Raw genomic sequence first — 25,977 nt, 5'->3', positions numbered from 1 at the left:
CTTAAATGCTTTGTGTGACCAATCTTGAAATATCATCATTAAATGAGTAGATACCAAAAAGCTATATTATTAGATTATTATACATGACAAATTAAACTTGTTCACTTAAAGTTAAAATTTATATTATTTATCTGTTTAAATCGTGGAATTGAATTTAATGACCCTTAAGATGTCTATGACATTTTTTTTCCAATAAACAAACCAATGGAAAATTGAGGCGAGGTGCAATTTGTCAACTTAGTTACTAAAAATTGGCATGAACAAAAAAGATAATATTATAATTAGCATTAAGAAGTGATGGCAAAATAAGAGGATAAAGGAGGAGGTGGAAGGCAGTGAGACCGGAGGTGGGAAGAGGGGGGGGGAGGGGGGGGGGTTGTGGGCTAAAAATTTTTGCTTAAAAAAGTACAAAAAAATAAAATAAGCTAAATAAGTTAATAAGACAAAATGTCACATCTAATACATAATTATTTTACTTTTTCTCTCAAAAATAAATTTTTAATTTCAGGTTAAAATAGTCAAAAAATAACTAAATTGCCAAACCGCAGCAGTAGTGATAGAGATAATGTGGGAAAGCAAAATGGCTAGTTTGGACAAAAGGGCTGAGATTGGGTCAGGTGTGGTGGTAGAAGGGGAGGGGTGGGTCAATGGAAGATAAAAGAAAAAGAATGGAAAATAAAAGAGGGTCTATTTTGGCAACATTGTTAAAAGTTGGTTTTTTGATTTTTTGAGTTATATTACATCTTTATTTTTTTGTACGTTTTTTTTATAAAAAAAATTAAAAAGTCAACTTTTAACTTATTTTTCAAAATAAGCTGAAAATGAATGACAAAGTCATAAAATTGTTCATAAATGAAGGGCAAAATAAGAGGGTGGAGGTGGAGATATGGAAAGGGCAGTGAGACCAGGTATGTGACGTGGGGTGGTCGGTGATTGGACGGTGATAGTAGTGGCAAAGGTAATGGGTAGGGTTGCAAATTAATCGAGCCGAGCCGAGCCGAGCTTTGCTAAGCTCAAACTTGGGTTGTTTACTTATCGAGCTTGTTTATTGAGCTCGAGCTCGAGCTCGACTCGATAAGGAATTAGGCTCGAGCTCAGCTCGTTTCGGCTCGGCTCGTTAGTATTAATGAAACTCAAGCATAGCTTTGATAATTTTTTTAAAATATTATTTATATTATTTAAATAAAAAATATTATTTATATTATTCAATATATAAATAATGTATTTATACATATAAATAATATATTTATTATATAATTTAAATAAAGATAAACGAGCCGAACTTAACGAGCTGAGCTTATGTGAGCTCGAACTTGGCTCGTTTACTAAATGAGCCTAATATTCGAGTTCTAACTCGGCTCGTTTACTAAATGAACTTAGCCAAGCCGAGCTGAACTTGTTTATGAATTGCTCAGTTCATTTGAAACCCTAGTAATGGGGGTAAGCATAACAGTTAGTTTAGATAGAGGGACTGAGATTGGATGAGACGTGTGGTAGTAGAAGGGAAAGAATGGATCAATGGTAGAAAAAAGGGAAAAGAGAAAAGAAAAAGATAAGAATAAAGCTTCGTAGCTCGACAAAAATGAGACTCGAATGGCCCAACCTCTCTATCTTTTTCTTTCTCTTTCTTCTCTATCTCTCTTCCTCTACCTTGGTCTTCTTCTTCTTCTTTATTCTGAACTACGATGGTGATGGAGGCGCCAAAGGGGTTTGTGACGGTGGGCTCTCTCTCTCTCTCTCTCTCTCTCTCTCTTTAAATTATGAATGCACCCCCTAAGGTTTGCTTAAAATATGGATTGCTCCCTATGATTTGAAAAATTACAAATACTTCATTGTCAGAATTATTTATTTAACAAAATTAACTACAGAAATAAAATTCATAATTGTTCTCCTATACAATAATAAAATTACTTAAACTATTAATTGAAACATATTTCTAATACCATTAAAAACTATTAATTGATTTAATGATTTATTAATAAAAGGGGCGATTTGTTATGAAATTAGAAATCTCAGGAGATGAAATATAATTTCTAGAATTACAGAAGGCAATTTATATTTTAATCAAATCTCAGGAGGTGTATTTGTAATTTACCATATATGTATATATATATATATATATATATATGTACACACAGATCTAACTAGCCAAGGTGTGTTAAATTTGTTGGCCCATGTTATGTGTATATATATAGATCTGTGTATATCAACATTTTTTTTTTGCCGATCGGTGGTTTTCTCCTCTGTTCCCCTATATTTTTTTCTTCTTCTCTCTTCTTCCATTTTCTCTCTTTCTTTTGCCTCTCTGTTACTAGTTTCAGAGAGGGGGAAAAGAAATTGCCAAATGTTTGGTTTTCATTTTGATTTTAGGTTTGCAACAATGATTCATCCCCCCTTTTTCTTCCACCCCCTTTGACCCCCTCTCTCTCTCATTGGTTACATTTTCTTTTTCTTTTTCTTTTTTTTCCTGCTCCTCCAATCACCACCCGCCACGTGGCAAAGGGGGTGAGGGGGTGACCCCTAAAAGGGGGTCCCAAGTATTATTCTTAGGTTTGGTTTTGATTTTGGATTTGGATTTTAGGAAGAAAGAAGAGAGGGGGAATGAAAAATGAGAGGGAATCCATTGTTTTCATTTTATCTCATAAAACCAGCACTGTTTTGATTTTGTCTCATAAAACCAGCATTGTCGTCTTCTTCTTTCTAGAGACAGAACAGCAAACAACACAGAAAGAGGGAAAGTATAAAAATAAAAAATAAAAAAAAAATTGTTTTGGCATCTTGAGCCACTCGAGCCATGACATTTTCGAGCTACTTAGCGAACTGAAAAGATAAAAAGAAAAGAAGGTCTATTTTGACAACATAGTTAAAATTCAATTTTTTATCTTTTTGATTTTTTAGTCACGTTACCCTTTTACTTTTTTGCACATTAAAACAAAAAATTTAAAAAAAAATCAAACAATTAACTTTTAACTTACTTTCCAAAATAAGTCAAAAATGAAGGATATTGTCATAAAATTGTTCATAATTTTATAAATAAATAAAAAATTATAATTCTCATCCCTAATATACCTATTATTTTGTAATTAATTAGAAAATTCCAAAATTTAGGAGTGTTTGGGAAGAGGGTTAGGTTAAAATAGATTATTAAAAGATAAAATAAATTTAAAAAGTTAATAAGATAAAATGTCACGTCCAACTCATAATCATTTTATTTTTTCTCTCATAATTATTAAATTAACTATAAAAAAAGAATTAATCAACTTTCTAAATATAATTATTTTAGACAAATTAAAATAATCAATTAAAATAGTTAACTTCCCAAACAATGACTAGTTGCTAAATTAATAATTGATCAATTTATAATTTTTTTAAAGTTTTGTTACCGTGTTTAATAATTTTAAATTTATAATACAACAATTATTCATCCCACTAAAAATATCACCACTAATAGTACTAATACATTAAAAAAGTAAAAAAAAAAAAAAAAAACACAACTCCAAGATCAAAACATCACATCATTAATAGCGACACCCACTACCACCTAATTAGGGGAGCACTAATTAGTGCTCCAAGCATTTTTCTTTATACAACAATGATTCATCCCACTAAAAACATCACCACTAATAGCACTAATGCATTAAAAAAGAAAAAAAAAAATACAACTCTAAGACCAAAATATCACATCATTAATGACGAGACCCACTGCCACCTAATTAGTTGGAGCACTAATTAGAGCTCCCAAGCATTTTTCTTCTTTATAATATCGTTTCCATCTCAAAAGTCAAACACCTTGCCACCACGTCATTCCACTACCGACGACGACCCATAGTCCTATTCGTCTCTCTATCGCTCTCTCTCGCACTCTCCACCAACAAATCTCACTCTAAACAATTCGGATCTATGTACGCATTATCAATATATGAATATAAATTTTGAAGCTTGAATTGAATTGCTTCAATTCTGTATCTGAAACACCAATTGAAGGTACTTATCGGTGTACAGTAATGGCGATTCGTTCATCTCCTGCATTTTTTGCGATCCTCTTCTTGCCCTTGCTCCTCAACGTCGTTGTTCACTGCAGAACCCTCAAAAGAGACGGTACTTCTTACTTCGATCCCATTCAGTTCCAGTTTTTTCTACAAATCTCTGAAATTGTCAAGCACTTCCATTCAATCGTGTTGTGTATTTCTTAGTATTGTGTTTATCTTGTGAGATTGAAGGCCAAAATTGGATCTTTAGAAACAAACTATTTCTAATTCCACACTTCAATAAATTGAATGTAGATTCAGTATGAAGATACAACAAAACCTAAAAAAATAGGATATCTGGGATATGTTTGTAAAATTTTAGTATTGATAAGATGTGAGAAACCATTATTTATAAATTAGGTATAAATTTAAAATCTAGTGATTAATTTACTTTTTTTAGTGGTTATAAAAATTTCATTTCAATATCACGTTTAAATTGGTTATATTGCCATTTCGTTTATGTAAAAATATTGTATGCAAGCTTGCTTGTTTAATTGTTGAAATCCAATTTTAGTATGATTATATTTTCTTATTAATCCTTGTATACATTAGTTTGATAAATTTTGAAGAGAGGGTTATTATTTAAGTCTCACTATTTTCTTCTTCTATAAAAATTAAATTTTAAGTATTGGATGCATTTAGAACGCTTCAGATACGTATTCTAGATACCGGATACGGGTACTATACAGATATGACTCCCTCTAGAAGTATCCGTGCCTCATAGGTTGGGTGAGACTATTCCTGTTTTAATCTGACATGTATGTTGGCCCTGACTTGTTCTTAAAATGGTTAATTGTAATATCTTTATTGCAGCTTGTTATGTGGTCGATTAAGTAAGATTTCTTTGTATGATATATACATATGTATATGTATATATATATATATGCATGTGTATATGTATGTGTGTGCGCGCGTGAGCAAGCGTGTCTATAAACCCTGCACCTTTTTTTCATAATGTCTAAATTTATGTTTGCCATTATGATTGCAGTGAAAGCATTGAATGAAATTAAGGCATCTCTCGGATGGAGGGTGGTCTATTCATGGGTTGGAGATGACCCTTGTGGAGATGGTGATTTACCACCATGGTCTGGAGTCACTTGCTCGTTTCAGGGTGACTATAGAGTAGTTACAGAATTGTAAGGGTTACCTTCCTTTACTCTGTTTTGTGATTGCTGTACATTTCTGAACTAATGGAATAAATTTCTTTGTCACTAATTGTTTCGCCATATTATTTGTATATGCTGTTATGTTGTTAATCCATCAAATTAGTTCTAGAATTGCTTCATTCTAGAGCTAGAATGGTGAATGGAAGAACAAGAATAATGGAATTATGAAAAGAAGTGCGAGACAGCTTGGATGATGATATGGCTTCTGCCATAGTTATCAACAAGTTTTAAGGACATCTTTCTTCATTAATTAAATAAAGTTAAGATGGTGATTTAAAATTTAAGTACCACATATCTTTATTGACGTTTTTTTACTTATTTGCAGGGAAGTTTATGCAGTGTCAATCGTTGGGCCTTTTCCTGTTGCAGTGACCAATCTGTTGGATCTTACTAGGCTGTCAGACTCTTTTCTCTCTATCTTCTTATTATAGTGATTCAAATTTTCTTTCTTTATATAGCTTCTTTTTTTTTATTATTATTTATTTTTTAGTTGTCAGTATTGTCACTGACACTGTTAATGTCCACATTTCATTTTTGTGAATTGCTAGCTTTTATAGATAGCAAATTTAGATTTTCATGTTTTCTTTGGCTATGAAATCCTCATACTTTATGCATTGAAGTAGGGGCATAGGCCTCATCGTCAGATGTGTTTCTTTTTGGGTGGCAAGGAGGGAAGTGTAGGGGCATAGTATGGTCGCCATTGCCTCTCGCATTGTTTCAAATTTACGTGACTTACAAGAAACTATACGGAAAATTAAATACTTATAATATGCTTTTCCTGTCTAGTAAAGAAAGTTCCTATTAGTGCAAATACGAAATTTAAAGCTGGAATGATTATTGTCATCAATTGTAAATTTGTGATATATAATATAAGTGCAAAGATATGACCCTCCACACCTCTCTTCTTTTCTTTTTCTTGTTTAGTAATGTGAATAACAGGTGAAGAATGTTTTAATACTTTCAAATATTATTTTTCTTCAAAATGTCTGAAATTTATTACTTTTTCCTTATCGCAGGGATCTCCATAACAACAAGTTAACTGGACCAATTCCTTCACAAATTGGGCGTTTGAGGCGTCTTAAAATACTGTATGGATCATCATCTCCCAATATATTAATATTGGTTACCTGAATATCAATTTTTCATTTAACTTGTGAACATTATCTTCTAGTGATTAATGTTGCTATTCACATATCTGTTCAATTTCATATGATGAAAGATTAAACTACAAGTGTTTATTATTGAACAAAAAAATAATTGCCCGAAAATTGGCAGAGACAACTATAGCATCAACATCCATGTGAAAGATGTTAAAGGTATATCTTTCATGCATTGTTTTAAATAAGATGGTACTGCCATTTGGAGCGTGGGGCCTATGTGGTGTATGCAGCATCTGTGACCTGCTGTATGACTGCAATGACACAGCAGACCTAATCTCCAAGGTTAAAATGACTTGGCAAATAGCAGTGCTGTTAGATGTAAGCTAGAACAAGGCTAGAAAGATGTTCCTTCATTCCTACATTACATTTGTGAATGCTATGTGTTTCTGATACTTCTCATCACAATTTGTTATATCTTTTAGAGAAGTAGTGTGATACTAATATGGAAATGCTAATGTGCTCTATCATAGGTAATGATAGCCTTATCCCCAAATCTAGTGGATAAAATATGTCCTATGCAGAGGAGTATCATTTACTCAGACATGCTTACCTATTCTTTTTCCATTTGTATTTCTTTTTTATGTGTGTTCTTGGTCATCATCTTTGTCCCCTATTAGTTGAGGACCCTGAAACAAGCATGTTCATCTCTCTCTTTGGTGGTTGTTGATGGTGTTGGTGCTGGAATTGACATTGAACATGGAAAGATAGAGTCCTTTTATTATGATTTTATGGGTTGTATGTAGTCTGAATGCATTTTTGACCTCTGAATAGGATGGTTTGATTGCCCCTAGGATGCATTATGCATTATTATTACTATTTTTATTAACTTTTTTTAAAATTTTTATTTAGCTGGTTCCAAATTGTTGGAGCAAGGTCTTTTTTAAGTGAGTTTACATTAATAACTCATTCACATCCTAAAATTGCAGTCTTTTTTCTGCATGTCTTTAGATATGAGGTCTTCTTATTCATTCCATAATACTTCTTTAGATTGATGCTCTACATACTGATACAACAACAATTTTTTTTTTCCCAACCACTTCATGTGGAAAACATTTTCTCCAATTTTGAGAACTCTAGCCCACTTTCTCTGATCTTTTTTGTTTTCTAATTTTCTATTTACTTACAGTATTTTTCTTTTCTTATTTCTTTCCAGCAATTTGAGGTGGAATAAGCTGCAAGATGTCATTCCTCCTGAAATAGGTGAACTAAAGAGTCTAACCCATCTGTGAGTAATTTCATCATCTTTGAGGGTATTAGTTTTGTAGGAATTTTCTCATATTATTTATTCTATATACTATTAATGTGTTATTAATGAATCTTCTGCAGATACTTGAGTTTCAATAATTTCAAAGGAGAAATCCCCAAAGAATTAGCTAATCTTCCTCTGCTACGTTACCTCTATCTACATGAAAATCGTTTTATTGGGCGAATTCCACCAGAATTGGGCACTCTGCAACAACTCCGACATTTGTAAATTTCATGTTCTATTCCCTACAGTATTTGTATGCTTTACTATTTGTATCTCATTGCAGATAATCTCTCTGTGATAACCATGTTTTCATAGGGATGTTGGTAACAATCATTTGGTGGGAACTATAAGGGAACTAATACGTATTGAGGGATGCTTTCCATCTCTTCGCAACCTGTAAGTCTATGCTTCAGTGAATTTTGAAACACTTAAAACGATATTTTCCAGTTTAAGGCTATCAGAGTGGTAGTTCTTATTAAAACCATTTTCGATCCTTTGTAATTCTAATATGCAGTTATCTGAATAATAACTACCTCTCGGGTGGAATCCCAGCTCAGCTAGCAAACTTGACTAATTTGGAAATCTTGTAAGCATTTCATTTTCTTTTTAACTGTATTAAGAGTGTTATCTATCTTCTTTCTGGATTTCTTTTTGTTGTAATTGAAACCATCTTAAAAAATTGACTGCTATGTATGTAACAGGCATTTATCATACAACAAAATGTCTGGTATCATACCATCTGGACTTGCTCATATTCCCCGATTGACTTCCTTGTAAGTTTATTTTTGAATTTTCTGTCCACTCTACAAATGTGATCCAGTTATGTATGAGGAGTTCTATTTTTGCAATGTATCTAGAGGATTTTCCTCTTTCTAAGAGCAATACACATAAGTTTGGCAGTTCGGATTTTAAGTCTGGACATTTTTTCTTTTTTAGCTACACTTTCTGGGCATACTATTCATTGGATCACAATTTGGCTGATGTGATTGTATGGTTTGAAATAGTCACATATCATGTCTTCATGACAAGAAGGACAAGACAAATCTATATAATAAAACACATCAGTTTTTGAAAAATGTTGTGTGTTATAGTTTGGGGTTAAGATTGAATAAATCTAACGGTTGGTGTTATTTCCCTACTGATGAAGTACCTTTAGGCACAGGCAATTTTGCTAGTGATCAATATTACAATTGCATATTGAAAGGTTATTTGGATTTGCAGGCCCATTTGAACTAGTTTGTTAGTGGAACCATGGTTGAGTTAGTTTTCTTATTTCATTGATACACTTTGTTTCGTTCCTTGACATCTGTGACCCAATCTTCAATATTGAGAAGATTTCTTCATCCCTTATGGCTTTGATTCACGGCTTTTTAACTGTTGTTTTTATCACAATTAATGCTTTTTTTTCCCTTCTTTAATTTGCTTTCCCCCTTTTTTTGCGTCTTTTTGATTTGTGTATCTGGGACAGCATCTTTTTTTGGGTAGGTATGGGACAGCATCTTAAGCTTTCTTTCACTGCAGGTACCTGGATCATAATCAATTTACTGGGAGAATCCCTGATGCATTCTATAAGCACACTTTCTTGAAAGAAATGTGGGTTTCTGCTTCAATCACTACAAGCAAATTACAGTTACCCAACACTAGGTCAAATACTAACTGATTAAACGTTGTCACAGGTATATTGAAGGAAATGCTTTCCGACCAGGTGTGAACCCTATTGGCATCCACAATGTCCTTGAAGTTTCTGACACGGAGTTCTTGTTTTAGTCAAAGCTTCCACATATTATTTACCCATAGAATTGTTTCTTTTTGTTCTTGCTAAAACTAGGGTGTTTCAGTTTGATACTCTCGAATGAAGTTTTGTTCATTGTAGTTTAGCTAGATAAGAACTAATCATTTATGAGTTCTGAACCTCCTAAAGGAGTTTCAAGTTACAATTTAGCATTTTTTGCACTTTTGAGTTGTCAAATATTAAAGACTTGGTGTTCAAGCTCTCACTCTCATCTCCAATACTAACAAACCCGATATTCTGTAGAATGCCTAGTGTTATCTGCACGAATCACAACCGATGGACACTACATTTTTCTTTTTTGAGTAAATGTAAGTGCACATAAGATGTTTACAAAATGGGATGCAGATGTAAAACAAGAATGAGACACAAATGTGAGACGATCGACAAAGAGTTTTCTCACATTTGTGTTCTATTATGTGAAAATCTTATGTATTCCTAGCACAACTATATTACTTTTTTTCCTTCTTGAAGCATGTAGTCTGAAACATCATCATTCAAGTTACTAACAGAAATAGTGTCGACTATTGGAGGAGTTTCATTACAGTATTGGCTCGTATACGTGATGTGTATTGATGTGTATTTGTGTAAGTGAGAATGAGAAGTACGTGTATCATCCGGTTTGCAATACATATAAATTCACAGTTGATTCATGAATTGGTTCACACCTAGTACCATCGATTTAGTTTTTATAAAGTTATTTTTCATGAATTTATGATTTTAAAACATTTATGACTTGTTTTTGCCTGTAAATTGCATTCTTCTCAAGCAGTATTCATTTTATGACCTTGACCAAGATTTTCTGGCACTATAAAATTGTTATAAAAGTATTATGGAATAATACAATTTTATTCAATAACATGATTAAGACAAAATACAATATATAAAATAAGAATGTATGTATTAACTTAAATTAAGAAAGAGTTAGTTATGAAATTAGGTAGCGTGCGGTCTAGAATCGATCTTAGCCCAAGGCGAATAAGGGCTGGCTTCTAAATTTAATCAAATTTTAGGGATTCCTAATAAACTAACGGCGAATCTAAAAAAATATAAATTAAAGGGCAATTATAATTTTACATTTAAAAATGTAAGAAAAATTAATTTTAACTAATATTTTACTGCAGTTTGATAATATAATTTTAAATTTTGTCAGATGTTTTTGCGAATTTTTTTTTTTTTTTTTTTGTAAATTAAATTTTAGTGCAACAATACCCTATTATAATCTTTTTTTTAGTTTGATAATGATTTTTTAGTTTCCTATAGTCTACCTTAGTTGGTTTGTGTTATTGCTATTTTATACCCTTTCACCAAGCTGAAAACATTACTTGGGGGTTTATATTACTGCTATTTTGTATGGCATGACCCTTTCACCAAGCTCAAAATTTATTGGCATATATAAGCTAATTTCATTTACACAACCATTTCAACTTATTACATTCCTCATTTTCATTTTTTTTTTTTAAAAATTATAATCTTATCTTTGCACAAGATTAGATTTAACTCCATAATCTTTCAAAATCATCATTTCTCTTCTCACCCAAGTCTACACTACTGTCATCTCTGTCAATGACGTTGTCGGTGCCATCTCTTTCTAATACATCATGGCTATCTTTGTTCTCTTCATCCCAGCATTTTCCACCACTTACTTTCATCGTCATCTCTCTACAACTTCTCCACAACCCCTTCTTCTATCGCCTCTCCCTCTTATCTGTTTACCTAGATCTTGTTTTATCTCCCACTTCGGTGCACAAATCCTAATCTAAAAACCTTAGATTTGAGAGTATTTTGGTGGTGAGCAAAAAATTTTGGGTTGTTTGCAAATAGTGGAGGGGTCACAATGGAGGTTTGTTGGTGCGAAAAGGGATAGGGCAGTAGGTTGCAATAGAAAGGGGTTCATCAATTAGGGAAAGAGTGAGTTGTTGTGGAAAAAGTTTCGTTGGTGAAGAAGGGGGCTTGCTGGTGTAAAAGCAAAGTCTCGTCGGAGGTGGAAGTAGAGGTAGTGGCGACTATGGTGACACTAAACGTCAGAGGTGGGGTTAAAGGTGCGGGTAGGGTTTGCATTTGAAAAGATGGGATATATTTTGTATTATTAGGAGTGTGAGGAGATAAAGTTAAATTTTTAATTTTTTGTAAAAAAATGTAATTAAAAAAAAGAAAGTAAAAAGATTCTTTTGTGATTTAAGTAGAATTACACATGCTTAACGAATATTGTTATTTTGCAATTTACGCTATTACCTTTAATTTTAGCTTACACCAACATCTCATAAATTTATTTTTAATCAAATCATGTAGATTGATTTGTATAACATATCAAATTAATAGATTTCGTAAAAATTTTATTTTTCAATTTCCTAAAACACCACATAGCCACTTCTTGGAATGGATTATTACTTTTGTATGTGGAAAATAAGAGCGGATTTTCTATGCAACAAAGGAAAGAGGCAACTATTCATGAGTCATTACCTTGATCGGTGAGGTTTATTCATAAGATAAAATCATGCAACACTTGAACAGTGTGAGTTACCTTTGCGCATGAGTATTGCATGTTAACAAAATATATTAAGATAAATTATAAATATCCTCTTTGAAATTTTCTTAAAATATAAATTATTATTGGTGATTCTAGAAATTACAAATATTTCTTTATTTAAATTTTTTACTTAACAGAATTAACAAAAAAATAAAATAAAATCCTTAATTATTTTCCTGTACAACAATAAAATTACTTGAATTGTTAATTAAAATATATTTATGACATTATTAAAAACTATTAATTAACTTGATAATTTATTAATAAAAGAGGTAATTTGTTATGTCTTAGAAACTTGAAGGGGTATGATATAATTTCTAGAATCATAGGGAATAATTCATATTTTAAGTAAATTTTATGGATTGTACCCTAATAATAAAGATAAATTCAAGGATTAATTACACTTATCACCCCTTTATTTTTATTGTAATTTCACTTTGATCCTTTCACTTTTAATTGTGATGGTTAATCCCTTACATTTTAAATCGAGTTACAATGTCGCTCTTCCGTCTATCTACTATTTTTTTTGGGAACAGAAAAATCAATTATATTACAAGAAAACAAAACAAAACTTGACATGTGAACTAAACTTTTTTCATCTCATTAGTGTCCCTATATGTTTATTAAAATCTTGTTTTAATCTTTGCACTGTCACTAAAGTCTCACTTTAGTCCATTCACTTTTAATTGTCAAGTGAAATTAAGATAAAAGTGGAGAGGTGTTAAATATAATTAACCCTAAATTTAATATATCTGTTACCTTGTGTTGTGTTTTCCAAAATAAAAAGAAAAAGAAGAAAGAAAATGGAACGAAGATGAAGAAGTCTTGTAAGATTTTTCACATTAACAAATCATCTAATTTTGTTAAGCTCAACCATACTTTTAATTTTGTTAATAAATGAACTCAATAATATAATGTCAAGCTAATTATGGCAACGTTACAGAGTAGCTAAACCTACCCAATAAATTTAAATAGTGATCTGAAGGGAAAAAACAAATAAAAAAATAATTCTCAGAAGTTAAAAAAGATCTTGTATGACAAAGCAAACTTATAATGGGTATTTTTATTTTTTATTTTGTTCATTCTCTAACTTTCACTTGAATTTTAACATTGGTTTCTTATTTTCTAAATTTAACAATTACATTCTCAAACTTCAATATGTATTTCAGCATAGTCCTGCCATTTTAATACATTTAGAACAAAATTAACACAACTAAAATGTTGCGAAACAAAATGACACAAAGTGAGTCAAAAGTATAATTAATCCTCTAATTATGCCAACAAGGAAGGGGAAAATAATTCAACAACTAAAAAAATGTAATTAATTGAAAGTATTCATTACTCCCAAATTTTGTGATAGAATATTTCTAACTACTGAATATATGACAACTTCAAATAATAATAATAATAATAATAATAATAATAATAATGTAATAATATAAAATCAAATCAAATAAAAGCATAGCTGAACCTTGTGAATTCCACATATAAAATAAGAAAAATATTGTACAAATATATATCACCACTCAATCACTTTACTAGCTATATTCTACATGCATTGTGCTTGTAGTACAAGCCCTGTTACAATATGTGATCTATCAACCAATTTTTTCAAGCAGATGTACAGTGGATATCACTACAACACACAAACTATGGATCTAATTGCACAAAATTCCATCCTTGGAAACTCCAGAATCATCCACTTCCATCACAAAAACCCATAAATGTTACTTGACATCAAAGAGTTTAACTAAAAACAGTTGAATCACTATTTCAAATGAGAGGCACTGAAATTGGTGCTAGAAATTTAAATCCTTGAAATGCAGTGTGACCATACAGGCAAACAAAGACAAAGTCATGTTCAGGCTACAAAGCTTTCTTACCCAGTGTTGTCAAAATTGTACAAAACGCGATACATATCATATACATATCATGTAGTATGAAAAGAAATATATGTATTGCGGAACCAATGACAATTTCAGGAAGTGATTTCTCTTACCAGCCAATCCAAACCAGGGAAAGCAAAGTACAGTAGCAGAAAAGACGGGATTGCAAAAAAAACTGTGATTATCAAGTACAGGACCAAGATGGTAGCACTGGCAGGCAGTGCAAAACCAACAATCAGAAGAAGTATAATCACCAGTGGGAACTTGGTTGTAAAGTGAAAGAATTTGTTAAGGGAAGGATGGTTCCTCTCCACATTAAGGCTAGTATTGGTGTGGTTATCATTATTACTGTTAGTCCCCGAACGTCCTAGGCGATGAGTGAGTGAGGTTCTTCTGAGGCTATTGTTGTTAAATTGGTTTCCAAAAGCTAAGGGGCTTCTAGGTGACCAAATAGATGGATGGTTCCCACTGATGGACAAAGGAGACTTCATTCTGTCTCCGTTCAAGCTCTCAATCATCCAGAGGAGAAAGAAATTCTTGCGAGGAAATTTGAGATTTCCATTGCAAACCAGTCGGAGTGTTAACAAATGGCACCATGGGCAGGAAATGAAGAACGGAATACGGATTTGTTGATTGGAGAATTCCAAGGCAGCCCAACTGAGCCCTAAGACACAGTTTTTGCATAGGGTGTGGCCACACCATAAGACATAGGGCACATTCTCAACAATGTTAAAGGATTCACAGCATATTGGACATTCCAGTCCTTCCTCTGCATTGGCATTTGAAGATGTCTCATCATCCGAGAATTCTAAACAAGGTCGACTTGTTTCAACAAAGTTTTTCTTCTGACCAAGGCTTCGAATCTTATTAGAGAAAGAACTCCACATAGCAAGAGGTAGCAGCAAGGTTGATAAGCAAAAGTGCAGTAATGGCTGTTTTTATGAAGTTTGAACCATTCAAAGTTTACTTGTCATAAAATCACTTATCAGAAAACCAAATATGCTTACTCTTCGTCAAGAACTTGAGCCTTAAAAGATGTCTACTTCTGGCTTTAATTGTCAACAGTACAAATTCCTCAAATCAAACCTACAGTAGAAGGCCCACATGAGGAAGTAAGTCAAAGAATAATTCATGTGATTGTTGACAATATCTCTAATAAGAGAGATGCATTAAGATAGAATAAGAAACTTTAAGTTGAATAAAGCATGGAAAACAGCCAGAGCATTATTTGGATCATTGGAGTTTGGAGGGTAGATAAAATAAGCTCCCATGGAATGTGAGAGTTTTTCTAACAGAGCTGAATTTCCCATTTTTCATAGGTCTCACTTCCATTAACTATCTACTAAAGGGCTATACAATGTATACATGATACAGGCATGATGGACAGACAGCCAAAATTTAGTCGCAGGATGGGGAATCAACTAACCAACTCTTCTAAATACCTTATGAGAAGCAATTCATTTGTGATTTAACATTGTGTCCCAGCCCTCCTTTATAAAAGAATGCATAAAAAATTGAAGACATGTTCAGACCCATATTACATGGGCTCTTCTAAATGTGATGAAATACTCGTGTCAAGCACTCGACACTTGAAAAGTGTAATGGCAAACTGACCCAACAAGCACATCTAATAATTTGAGTTTACCATACAACGATGCATAGAACTCCCATATTATGCATGAAATGCTTTGTCACCTTGTAAACACTATTTTGCACAGGCAATTAAAGAAGAATGTCAAGAAATATGATATGCACCAGACAATTGTACCTAGAGTGCACGGACACTCGAAAATGGGTGCCATTCCAACAATTATCGGATACCAACACATCATGGACTTGCGAGTCCATGTGTCAGATACATAACATGGCATGTCAATGTATTTATTTATTTCTTTGTAAAAAACATTGAGACCTGTGCTTGGACATGTCTCAAAACACGGTTTCTTTTTATAATTTTAGAAAGTTGAAAAAGTGAAGAAAAATAAATTAAAATACACTCACAACCCTAATTTTTTATTCACGAAAATAGCACCCAAAAAAAAAATTCCAAATAGTCCACGTGTCCATCTCCTAATTGTTTTCAAAATCAACACATTCCGTGCCTGTGCTTCCTAGACCGTACCCAAATCTGTGTAACATAGGTTCAGACCAAAAGAGGCAATGCTTACTACATGATTTTTCTATTTTATGATCACCAATATTTGGGCTATAAATAAAAAGGAAAAATATGAGTAGAATCCAAACAAAGACCACAAAATCCAATTTCCACTACACTTTTTTTTGTTCCTTCCTCTTCTTCTATGATCACCAAAAAGTGCAAATCTTTCATTTAAAAAAATTCACATTGTCTATTATACGCCTGCCTACATTTCACATTCGTTAATCAACACTTGCAATTTGCCTTTTAATTCCCTCGCATCACCAATCATGAACATGCTAGATATATATACACACGCACAGAAACATTTTGACAAGATTAGAGATATATTAATCGAATTAATCAGAAGCGTAGCGTACCAATCATGAACATATATATATGAGAGACAATTCATCGATTATTGAGAGAGAGAGAGAGAGAGAATTGAGAGGCAATAAACTTACCATTAATTACAGAGAATTGAGTCAAGAGGAATATGATGATGGTGGAAGAGAAGAGAAGAGAAGAGAAGAGAAGAGATCAAAAGGGAGAATTTCGTCTCTCCCTCTCTCTCTCTCTCACCTGTGAACGAAATGGAAATTTTGTTGGAATATTAACTAGAGACGTAAGGATGGCTAGGTCGAAAACGGCGTAGTTTGGTTGGTGAGTGAAATCAAAACGGCGTAGCATTTGGCCAACTAATGAGTCACATATTAGACTCATAAGAAATGGACCCTCAATCATTATGTGTGCAGTTTACATCTATTTTAACATAGTGAATAGAATTATCAAAAAAAAAATTAAAATTTCAAACATTTTTTATCATAAAATAATACCTTCTTGCCATTCAAAAATAGTTTAATTCTTCTTATCATGTTATGAATGAGGGTTAACAAGAATTTAAAATACCATATTACATTTATTTATTTGTTTATAATTTTATCTATCTCTTCGTTACCAATTGTTAGGAGTATAAAATTGGTCCGCGGCCCGAAACCCACCTACGGCTCGAGACGGACCCGGCCCGTTTGAGTCCGAGCCCAAGCCCAGCCCGAGGCCTTGGGCCATCATTTTGAAACCCGGTCCGACCCGTGGGCCCAGCCCGCTAGAGGCTCAGTGTTATTTTTAATAGAAAATAATAAAATTTTAGAAAAAAAATAAAAATTGTTTAGGCTTGCCCAAAGCCCAAGCCCAGGCCCAGGGACCTGGCCCACTGGCCCGTCCAAAACCTGAATATCCCTAGGCTTAGGCTTAATTTTTTAGCCCGTGGACCGGGCCGGACCGATCTTTGGCGGGAGCCCGCAAGGCCCGACACAGGCTGGGCCGGGCCAAAATTACATTCTTACCAATTGCCAGTGACTTTTTATAAACATACAATTAATAATAATATATGAAAATAAAGAAAAAGTAGAAATAAAAAAAAAAACTACAAAGATAAAATTAAAAAATATATATCATTTAAAACAATGATATGTGTTCATATTTTTAAAACCAAAAATTAATGACTGATTTTAATGGCATATACATCTATAAAATGGACTTCCAAAAAAATAAGGTCCAGCTTGTCTTAAGTTAAGATCAAGACTGGACCCGTCCAGTTTGACTCATAGGGTCCATTTTTTGGACCCGTTTTGATAATCCGAGCCGTTCAATGTGTAGAACTCATCGAGTATTACATACTTATAAGAAATCACGTTGATTGGATATCAATAGCTATGTGATCAAATTAGTTTTATATTAAAAAAAAAAAATGGACGGTGAAAAAATTAACGATTGATAAAAAAATATTTTGTTCACATAGCTATCGATATCCGATCAACGTGATTTTTTATAGGCATATAGTACTCGACGAGTTTTACATATTGAACGGTTCAGATTATCAAAACCGGACCCATGGTGAGCCCCCATAGGCCCAACAGCACGGTCTAGTCCGATCTTGGACTGGACCAAAGCCACTGCCAAAAAAAAAAAACCAAATTAAAAATAAATTTAAAAAAGGGAGCTTTTTTGATAAATCCATTTTCTAAGAGCTTTATTTCATCCAACCCATATTCTTTTTTACTATTTCATTAGGTCCAAATTGAGATAAGAAGACCAAAATACCCTTTTCATCTACTTATGTTCCATTTAGTTCACATTATTTTCTTATATTTCAATAAGTCATATGGGTGACATAATTACCAAAATACCCCTAATGTGAATGTTCACACCGTCAATGTGAATGTTCATATCGTCAATGTGTAGGGGCCCGGCCCATGTCGATCCTCGTGGGTGTCCGGAAAAATTCAAGTCGGGCCGGGCCGGCCCACAGGCCAAAAAAATAGGCCCGACCCGTTGATAATGTGAATATTCACATTGACAAGTTAACATTCACATTGATAGGAGTGTAAAATTGGCCCGCGGCCTGTGGGCGGCCTGAAGCCAACCCACCGCCCGGGGCAGGCCTGGGACGGCCGGTTCATAATGCAAATATTCACATTGACATATTAACATTAACATTGATAAGAGTGTAAAATTAGCCCGTGACCCGTGGGCAGTCTGAAGCCAGGGATCGGGCCCGGCCCGGTCCGTTGACAATGTGAATATTCACATTGACATGTTAACATTCACATTGATAGAAGTGTAAAATTAACCCGCGGCCTGTGGTTGGCCCGAAACCCACTCGCGACTCGTGGGCTGCCCTGGGTGGGCCCGGCCCGACTCATTGATAATGTGAATATTCACATTGACATGTTAACATTCACATTGATAAGAGTATAAAATTAGCTCGCGCCCCGTGGCTGCCCAAAACCAGCCCACGGCCCGTGGACAGCCCGGGGCGAGCCCGGCCCGACCTGTTAATAATGTGAATATTCACATTGACATGTTAACATTCACATTGATAAGAGTGTAAAATTGACTCGCGTCCCATGGGCGGCCCGGGGCGAGCCCGGCCCGGCCCGGCCCGTTGACAATGTGAATATTCACATTGACATATTAAAATTCACATTAATAGGGGTGTAAAATTGGCCCGTGGCCCGTGGGTGGCCCGAAGCCCGCCCGCTGCCCAGGGCGGGCCCGGCCCGGCCCGTTGACAATGTGAATATTCACATTGGCATATTAACATTAACATTGATAACAGTGTAAAATTGGCCCGTGACCCGTGGGCAGCCCGAAGCCCGGCCCGTTGACAACGTGAATATTCACATTGACATGTTAACATTCACATTGATAAGAGTGTAACAATAACCCGTGCCCCGTGGTTGCCCGAAACCCCCCTACGGCCCGTGGGCGGCCCGAGGCGGGCCCGGCCTGGCCTGTTGACAATGTGAATATTCACATTAACATGTTAACATTCACATTGATAAGGGTGTAAAATTGACTCGCGTCCCATGGGCGGCCCGGGGCGGCCCGGGTTTGGGTCCGGTCCTACCTCGGGACATGGGCGAGCTTCGGGCAGCAGACAAATTTTACAATCCTATCAATGTTAATGTTAACATGTCAATGTGAATATTCACATTGTCACGGGTCGGGCCAAGCCAGCCTTGGGCTGTGGGCCAATTTTACACTCCTATCAATGTGAATGTTAACATGTCAATGTGAATATTCACATTGCCAACGAGCCGGGCCCGTCCCGGCCCGAGGTCGGGCTTCAGGCTGCCCACGGGTCACAGACCAATTTTACACTCTTATCAATGTGAATATTAACATGTCAATGTGAATATTCACATTGTCAACAGGCCGGGCCGCCCACGGGCCGTGGACGGGTTTCGGACAACCACGGGGTGCGGGCTAATTTTACACTCCTATCAATGTAAATGTTAACATGTCAATGTGAATATTCACATTGTCACGGGTCGGGCCAAGCCCGCCTCAGGCTTCGGTCGGGCTTCGAGCCGCCCACGGGCTACGGGCCAATTTTACACTCTTATCAATGTGAATGTTAACATGTCAATGTGAATATTCACATTGTCAACAGGCCGGACCGGGCCCGTCCCGGGCCGCCCATGGGCCGCGGGCGGGTTTCACGCCGCCACGGGACGGCGGCCAATTTTATACTTCTATTAATGTTAATGTTAACATGTCAATGTGAATATTCACATTGTCAACGGGCCGGGCCGAGTCGGGCCCACCCTGGGCTGCTGACCAATTTTATACTATTATCAATGTGAATGTTAAGTCAATGTGAATATTCACATTGTCAACAGACCGGGCCAGGTTCGCCCCGGGCCGCCCACGGGCCGTGGGCAGGTTTCGGGCAGCCACGAGGTGCGAGCTAATTTTACACTTCTATCAATGTGAATGTTAACATGTCAATATGAATATTCATATTGTCAACGGACCGGGCCGGGCTGGACCCTCCCCGGGCCGCGGGCCAATTTTATACTCTTATCAATATGAATGTTAATATGTCAATGTGAATATTCACATTGTCAATGGGCCGGACCGGGCCCGCCCCGGACCGCCCTTGGACAGCGAGCGGGTTTCGCGCCGCCACGAGACGCGGGCTAATTTTACACTCCTATTAATGTGAATGTTAATATGTTAATGTGAATATTCACATTGTCAACGGGCCGGGCCCGCCCCGGCTTGCGGGCGGGTTTCGGTCCGCCCACGGGCTAATTTTACATTCCTACCGATGTGAATTTTAAAATATAAATGTTCACATCATTAAATTGCTAATCGTTCAAAAAATATTTGTAAAGGTATCAAAATTGAATATAAGGGTATAAGTGTCCAAGAAAATAGTGTAAATCAAGAAAATGGACTTTATGGAATAAAACTATACATACATGGGACTAAATGGGTTAAAAAATTCCTTCATGACCTTCTTAAGTTAAAACACTTCTAAATTGGACTTATCAATAAAAATCCCTTTAAAAAATGGGGCCACAGTGCAAATACCCATTCACCAGCCGGAAAACTCAACAGATGCCAACCGTTAAAGGGTGTTGGACCAATGAACACACGACACGCCATAAATTGAACTAGATTTCCAGCGGCCAATATTAACCGCTCACTTCCTATCATCTCTCCTCACCCCTATTTAAATCCACTCTCAAAGAGAGAGAGAGAGATAGAGAGAGCTCAAAATCATGATTCTCTCTTCCATCTCACCTCCACTGGACTCTTCCTTTCGGATACCATCCACCACTGTCAAACTTCAACATCCATCGAAACATCTTCTTCATCCTCAAATCAAATCGTCCCAACAAATTGGATTCATTAGAAAACCAAAAGGTGTTATTAGTTCTACTAACAATGTTGCTCTTCATCTGTTTACAACAATCTCTAAACGAGTTGTTCTTCAGAATTCTGTCGTTCCTTTTGCTGCTTCGATTGCGATTCTTCTCTGGTCCAATCCAGGTAAACCCATTACCCTTTTTTAATTTTTATACCTAATTCCATTTGTTTGTTTGTTGGTGATTTTGGAAAACAATCTGTTTGGTTGCTGGGAAAAGAAAAAGGTAGGAAAAAGTTCATTTAGAAAGATGAGATAGTGGTATTTTTGGAATGAAATGCTAATGGCAGCTTAAATGGTGATCATTAACCTTGATTGGTACGAAAGAAGTGCTCAAGAATGTGTGAAAAGAATACTTGAAAATATGTAGAAGTAATTGGAAATATGTAACAAAATTTCCATTGACAAATCCCATTTAGAAAGACTAGCCATATTTTTTAGAAAGGAATGCTAATAACAGCCTAACTGGGGTAATTAGTGTTGATTGGCGTGAGAAAAGTGCTCAAGAATGTGTGAGAAAGTGCTAGAAAATATATGAAACTAATTGAAAATGTATGAAAAATGTCTTGGTACTAAAATTATTTTGACATTTTCCTCACCTTTAACTACAAATTATTACATGTTGTCATTAGCATGACCCTTTTTGAAATGATAGACCTGTTTGCAAATTAGATAATCAGAGTAAGTCACATCCTTTTGCATAGAAGTTAATTATGTATAAAATTAAATATTACTCGGAAAAATTATTGGGTTCAACCTTCGGTTAGCTGAAGTGGTAGTGAGCTTGGCTTTGAGCCACCACAATGCCACCTGCACTACTTCCCTTTGGACAAAGCTGTAGGCTGGTGTGCATTTCTAGTAGTGAGATGGGGGTGGTGTCCATGTTTCCACTCAGGGTGAGATTGCAAGTTCTTTAGCTTAGCTGAAATTGACAATTTTAACATTTCTTTAGAAATCTTGTCTTTGTTAGTCCAAGCACAATTAGTTTTGTCGTGCAGTGTCTTGTGAGATGGTTATGGCATTCACGGCCCATCTTTCCACTCAGACTGAGAATGCAACTAAATTTAGCTTAGTTCAATTTGGCAATTTTCATGATTCTTTAGAAATTTTATCTTTGGTTGTCAGACTGTGATTAGTTTTGTCATGCCCATAATCCCGTTTCTGCTATATATACTATATACAATTAGCAATGCCTCTCTCCTCAGTTGGTCATGTCATTTGAATGAGAAGTGGAGTCCTCTCTTTCCTTAAAAGGATCACTCTCTCTCAAGCTGAGACTGCGACTTCTTTAGTGTAGTGGAGATTGACAATTTTCATGCTGTCTTTGGTAGGTTTTTTGCTTTTTTCAAATGTTTTTGGTGGTCAAATTGAGATTATGATTAGTTTGGGCTCTGCTATATATATATATACAATTAGCAATGCGTCACTTCTCAGCTTGGCATCTCATTTGCAAGATAAGTGAAGTCCTCTCCTTTACTTACTGAATCTTGAATACTCTCTCTCTCTCTCTGTGTGACAGGCTGGGAATGCCACTTATTTAGTTTAGTTGAAGTAATTTCATATTTCTTTTGAAACTTTGTCTTTGGTAGTCAAAGTTCCCTTAGGCTTTTTGTGCACATACCGCCAGTTCTGCTATTTTTACCTTTTACAATTGGCAATAATGATTCATTTCTTAGTCGGGCCATCTCATTTGCAGGATGAGGAGTGGAGTCCTTTCCTTTCCTTAATGAAACTTGACTTGAATATACTCTCTCTCTGTTTGTGAGAGGAGAGAGGAAACGGAAGCAATATTTTTGTTTCATCATGTAGCGGCCATTTGAGAATAAGAGTGGGCAACTGTCTATGAAGCACGTGTACGGATACGAGTACTAGTACTGGTACGATACGGGTACGTCGATACGGTAAAATTCAAAAAAAAATAGGATACGGATACGGCTTGGTACGCTTGTAAAAAAATATTTATTTTTAATTTAGAGGAATGCAAAAATTAATTAAATGGTTTAATTTGTTAAGGTTCAACCTATATTTAACATTTAATGCCAAAAGTAAAAGTATAAATCAAAATTAAATATCAATATATTAAATAACTTACAAACTATAGTTTAATTACAAAATCATGCTAAGCATAAAACAAAAAATAAAAAAGAAATCTAGTGAAATGAGTTTTATCTCTGTAGTAGAAGAAAAATATTGTTTCAACTGAAATACGGTACGACTTGAATATATACTGGGTACGTCAAAAATTAAGAAGAAAAAACTTGGGTACGTATTTCGTGTACCTGGTACGTATGCAGAAGTACCATATGAGGTACGGTACGCCGATAAGTATCCGGTACGGGTACAGCAAATTTTTCAAAGTGCCCATGCTTCATAGGCAACTGTGCAACAGTGGAGTGTAATTGATCAAGTTCTTTGTTTTTTGCAGCTGAAGCTGGATTTCTTTCAGGGTTCTCCGGACTAGAATCAATGCCTGGCCCTGAGTTACCACAAATCGATTTTCTCAATCGCTTTAATGGTTCAGTCTTTACTTACCTTTATGATGAGTTTTGGTAGCAGTTTAATTTTATTTATTTTTTTATAAAAAAAAGTACAGATTTTGCTTCTCTTGCAGATGAAAATCAGAAAAAGTATGCAGAATTTGATGCAAGATTCAAAGAATCACCCCTACTTAAGAAGCTACTAGAGCAGTCCAAACAGAACAAAGAGAAGTACTTATCTTGGCTGAGTTTTAGACTATCTTTAAAAAAAAAAAAAAAAAAAAAAAAAAAAAAAAAAACCCAGAAAAACAATCGAAAGCAATCTTTTGTTTTTGTATCACTCTATGATATGAGGTCACTGTAACTTACATGTTTTCATATATATACATATATATTCACAAGAAAAACAAATATGATACAACACCCTAAATGGTTGTTTGTTTCAAATTGTTATGAAAATTTTCAGGAACAAGCAAGAAATTCTTGACAAGTACTGCATTCGAGGGGCGGAGTGGGGCGTAGGAGATTGTTCGGCAGAGGGAATGACACCAGATGAGAGAGAGAAATTCATTTCCATGTTGAAAGAGAAGGCTGGAGTAAAATGAGTTAAACTGTTGTAGATGGGAAATTATTCAATGCTTAGCATTGATCCTTTCAATTTTCAAGTTAAACACATCATGAGTTATCTCCTATAACTCAAACACAAAAGGGGTGAGTCTTATAGTTTAGACCAATAATTACTATTTGAGAGTACCACCTAACAATGCTCCAAGAGTATTGAATAATTTCGCGTTTGAGATTATGTTTGTTTTTAGATTATTAGCAGATGTGAGTCAACTACGAAACAGTTTTTCCTCTTTCGTAGGGGAACACGTCTTTTCTTTTTCTTCAATGAATTAAATATGTTTTCTCCTTAGTTTGCTAGGAAAGCATCTCCAATGGCAACTCAAAATTTTCATTAAATTTAAGTAAAAATTTAACGAAAAATTTGATCTGATATGATGCATTCTAATAGGTCTCATCAATTCGGCCGGTCATTCAGTGAGAGTAAATTTTAATCCTAATTCATCCCAAATATGGACATTCGGTTCAATGATCACCTACAAATTCGATAAATAAAACAAAAAACGTTCCCTTAATTTGATGAAAAAAAATAACTCTCCTTTCATTTGATATAAGTTTGATTCCATGGTTGGAGCATAAAAAGTGAGTGTGTTTCATTTAATTTAAATTTGAGTAAAGGTTGGGAATGACACCAGATGAGAGAGAGAAATTCATTTCCATGTTGAAAGAGAAGGCTGGAGTAAAATGACTTAAACTGTTGCAGATGGGAAATTATTCAATGCTGAGCATTGCTCCTTTCGATTTACAAGTTAAACTAGGGGTGCAACTCGGGCGGGTTCGGTCGGGTTGGGAGTCTGCCCAAGCCCGACCCGAATTGTATTTGGCAGTGCCCAAGCCCGCCCAAGCCCGACCATGAACCCGAGCATTGCTGCCCAAGCCCGGCCCGAGCTTTGTATTTTGAGTTCGGGTTAGTCCGAATTGCCCGAATTACCCGAATTGCCCGAGTCCAGAAACATGTAGGTAGATCTAAGGGTAGACATAAAAGATGCTAATCTAATGGTAGAAGACTAACAAAAAATAAATAAAAAATAAAAATTAAGACTAACTCTTTTACTTAATTTATATATATTATATAATTTATTAAATTATATATATATATTATATATTATATAATTTATATAATATATTAAATTCAATTCGGGTTCGGGTTGCTTGGGTTGGCCATTGGTTCTGCCCAAGCCCGGCCCGAATTGCAATTCGGGCATCAAAATTTTGCCCAAGCCCGTCCAGATTGCAAGATATAGTTGCCCAAGCCCTAAAAAAACTCAGGCTGGGCTCGGGTTGCTCGGGTTGAGCCCGCCCGAGTTGCACCCCTAAGTTAAACACATCAATTGTCTCTTATACTCTAACACAAAAGTGGTGAGTCTTATAGTTTCGACCAATAATTACTATTTGAGAGCACCATCTAGCATTGCTCCAAGAGTATTGAATAATTTTCCGTTGGCGATTATGTTCGCTTCTTAGATTATTAGCAGATGTGAGCAGGGCCGGCCCTGAGTTCATCGGGGCCTAAGGCGAATTTCGAAAATGGAAGCCCTTTTATATTGAAAAAAAATTCATGAATAAAACGATAAGTTACAATTTTTTTATTTGTTTGTAACCATAAAAAAATTACTTACACATATAATCATTAAAATTATAAATAAAACAATTTAATAAAAAAAAATTAGAACAAAAAAATTAGGAAAAAATTATTCAATTAAAATTGAT

The 25,977-nt window shown here is 35.1% G+C and overlaps 3 protein-coding genes across 4 annotated transcripts; 2 read left to right on the top strand and 1 right to left on the bottom strand.

Annotated features, from left to right (window-relative positions):
- Positions 1-3,754: 3,754 nt before the first annotated feature.
- LOC114284084 (uncharacterized) lies at positions 3,755-9,600 on the top strand. The gene is made up of 11 exons (XM_082871096.1): positions 3,755-4,098; positions 5,017-5,164; positions 5,520-5,591; positions 6,211-6,282; positions 7,508-7,579; positions 7,681-7,824; positions 7,919-7,999; positions 8,118-8,189; positions 8,305-8,376; positions 9,125-9,196; positions 9,280-9,600. Exons 1-11 carry the CDS (start codon positions 4,005-4,007, stop codon positions 9,368-9,370), a joined length of 990 nt encoding a protein of 329 aa, XP_082727222.1. The 5' UTR covers positions 3,755-4,004; the 3' UTR covers positions 9,371-9,600.
- Positions 9,601-13,715: 4,115 nt separating this feature from the next.
- LOC114284119 (uncharacterized) lies at positions 13,716-14,836 on the bottom strand. The gene has a single exon (XM_028227002.2). It carries the CDS (start codon positions 14,693-14,695, stop codon positions 13,901-13,903), a length of 795 nt encoding a protein of 264 aa, XP_028082803.2. The 5' UTR covers positions 14,696-14,836; the 3' UTR covers positions 13,716-13,900.
- Positions 14,837-20,824: 5,988 nt separating this feature from the next.
- LOC114284120 (uncharacterized) lies at positions 20,825-24,559 on the top strand. 2 transcript variants are annotated; one of them, XM_082871095.1, is made up of 4 exons: positions 20,825-21,291; positions 23,592-23,681; positions 23,778-23,874; positions 24,110-24,559. In XM_082871095.1, the coding sequence occupies exons 1-4, from the start codon at positions 21,021-21,023 to the stop codon at positions 24,246-24,248; spliced, it is 597 nt and encodes a 198-aa protein (XP_082727221.1). In that variant the 5' UTR covers positions 20,825-21,020; the 3' UTR covers positions 24,249-24,559. The 2 variants fall into 2 exon arrangements, with proteins under 2 accessions (XP_082727221.1, XP_028082804.2); XM_028227003.2 differs by having other exon boundaries at positions 20,956-21,291; positions 23,760-23,874.
- The last annotated feature ends 1,418 nt before the right edge of the window (positions 24,560-25,977 follow it).

Source organism: Camellia sinensis, chromosome 5 (genome assembly GCF_055761805.1).
Source record: "Camellia sinensis isolate YWXY chromosome 5, ASM5576180v1, whole genome shotgun sequence".
NCBI classification, from domain to species: Eukaryota; Viridiplantae; Streptophyta; class Magnoliopsida; order Ericales; family Theaceae; genus Camellia; species Camellia sinensis.
This window is presented reverse-complemented; position numbering and strand designations above follow the sequence as displayed.

What these genes read in the sequence shown, in the direction of transcription:
- LOC114284084 (XM_082871096.1), top strand. Translation starts at nt 4,005, where the DNA reads ATGGCGATTCGTTCATCTCCTGCATTTTTTGCGATCCTCTTCTTGCCC. An exon ending in TATAGAGTAGTTACAGAATT is followed by an intron (nt 5,165 to 5,519) that starts GTAAGGGTTACC and finishes ACTTATTTGCAG; the next exon opens with GGAAGTTTATGCAGTGTCAA. An exon ending in TTGACTAATTTGGAAATCTT is followed by an intron (nt 8,190 to 8,304) that starts GTAAGCATTTCA and finishes TGTATGTAACAG; the next exon opens with GCATTTATCATACAACAAAA.
- LOC114284119 (XM_028227002.2), bottom strand. Translation starts at nt 14,695, where the DNA reads ATGTGGAGTTCTTTCTCTAATAAGATTCGAAGCCTTGGTCAGAAGAAA.
- LOC114284120 (XM_028227003.2), top strand. Translation starts at nt 21,021, where the DNA reads ATGATTCTCTCTTCCATCTCACCTCCACTGGACTCTTCCTTTCGGATA. An exon ending in TTTTCTCAATCGCTTTAATG is followed by an intron (nt 23,682 to 23,759) that starts GTTCAGTCTTTA and finishes AAAAAAGTACAG; the next exon opens with ATTTTGCTTCTCTTGCAGAT. An exon ending in TCCAAACAGAACAAAGAGAA is followed by an intron (nt 23,875 to 24,109) that starts GTACTTATCTTG and finishes GAAAATTTTCAG; the next exon opens with GAACAAGCAAGAAATTCTTG.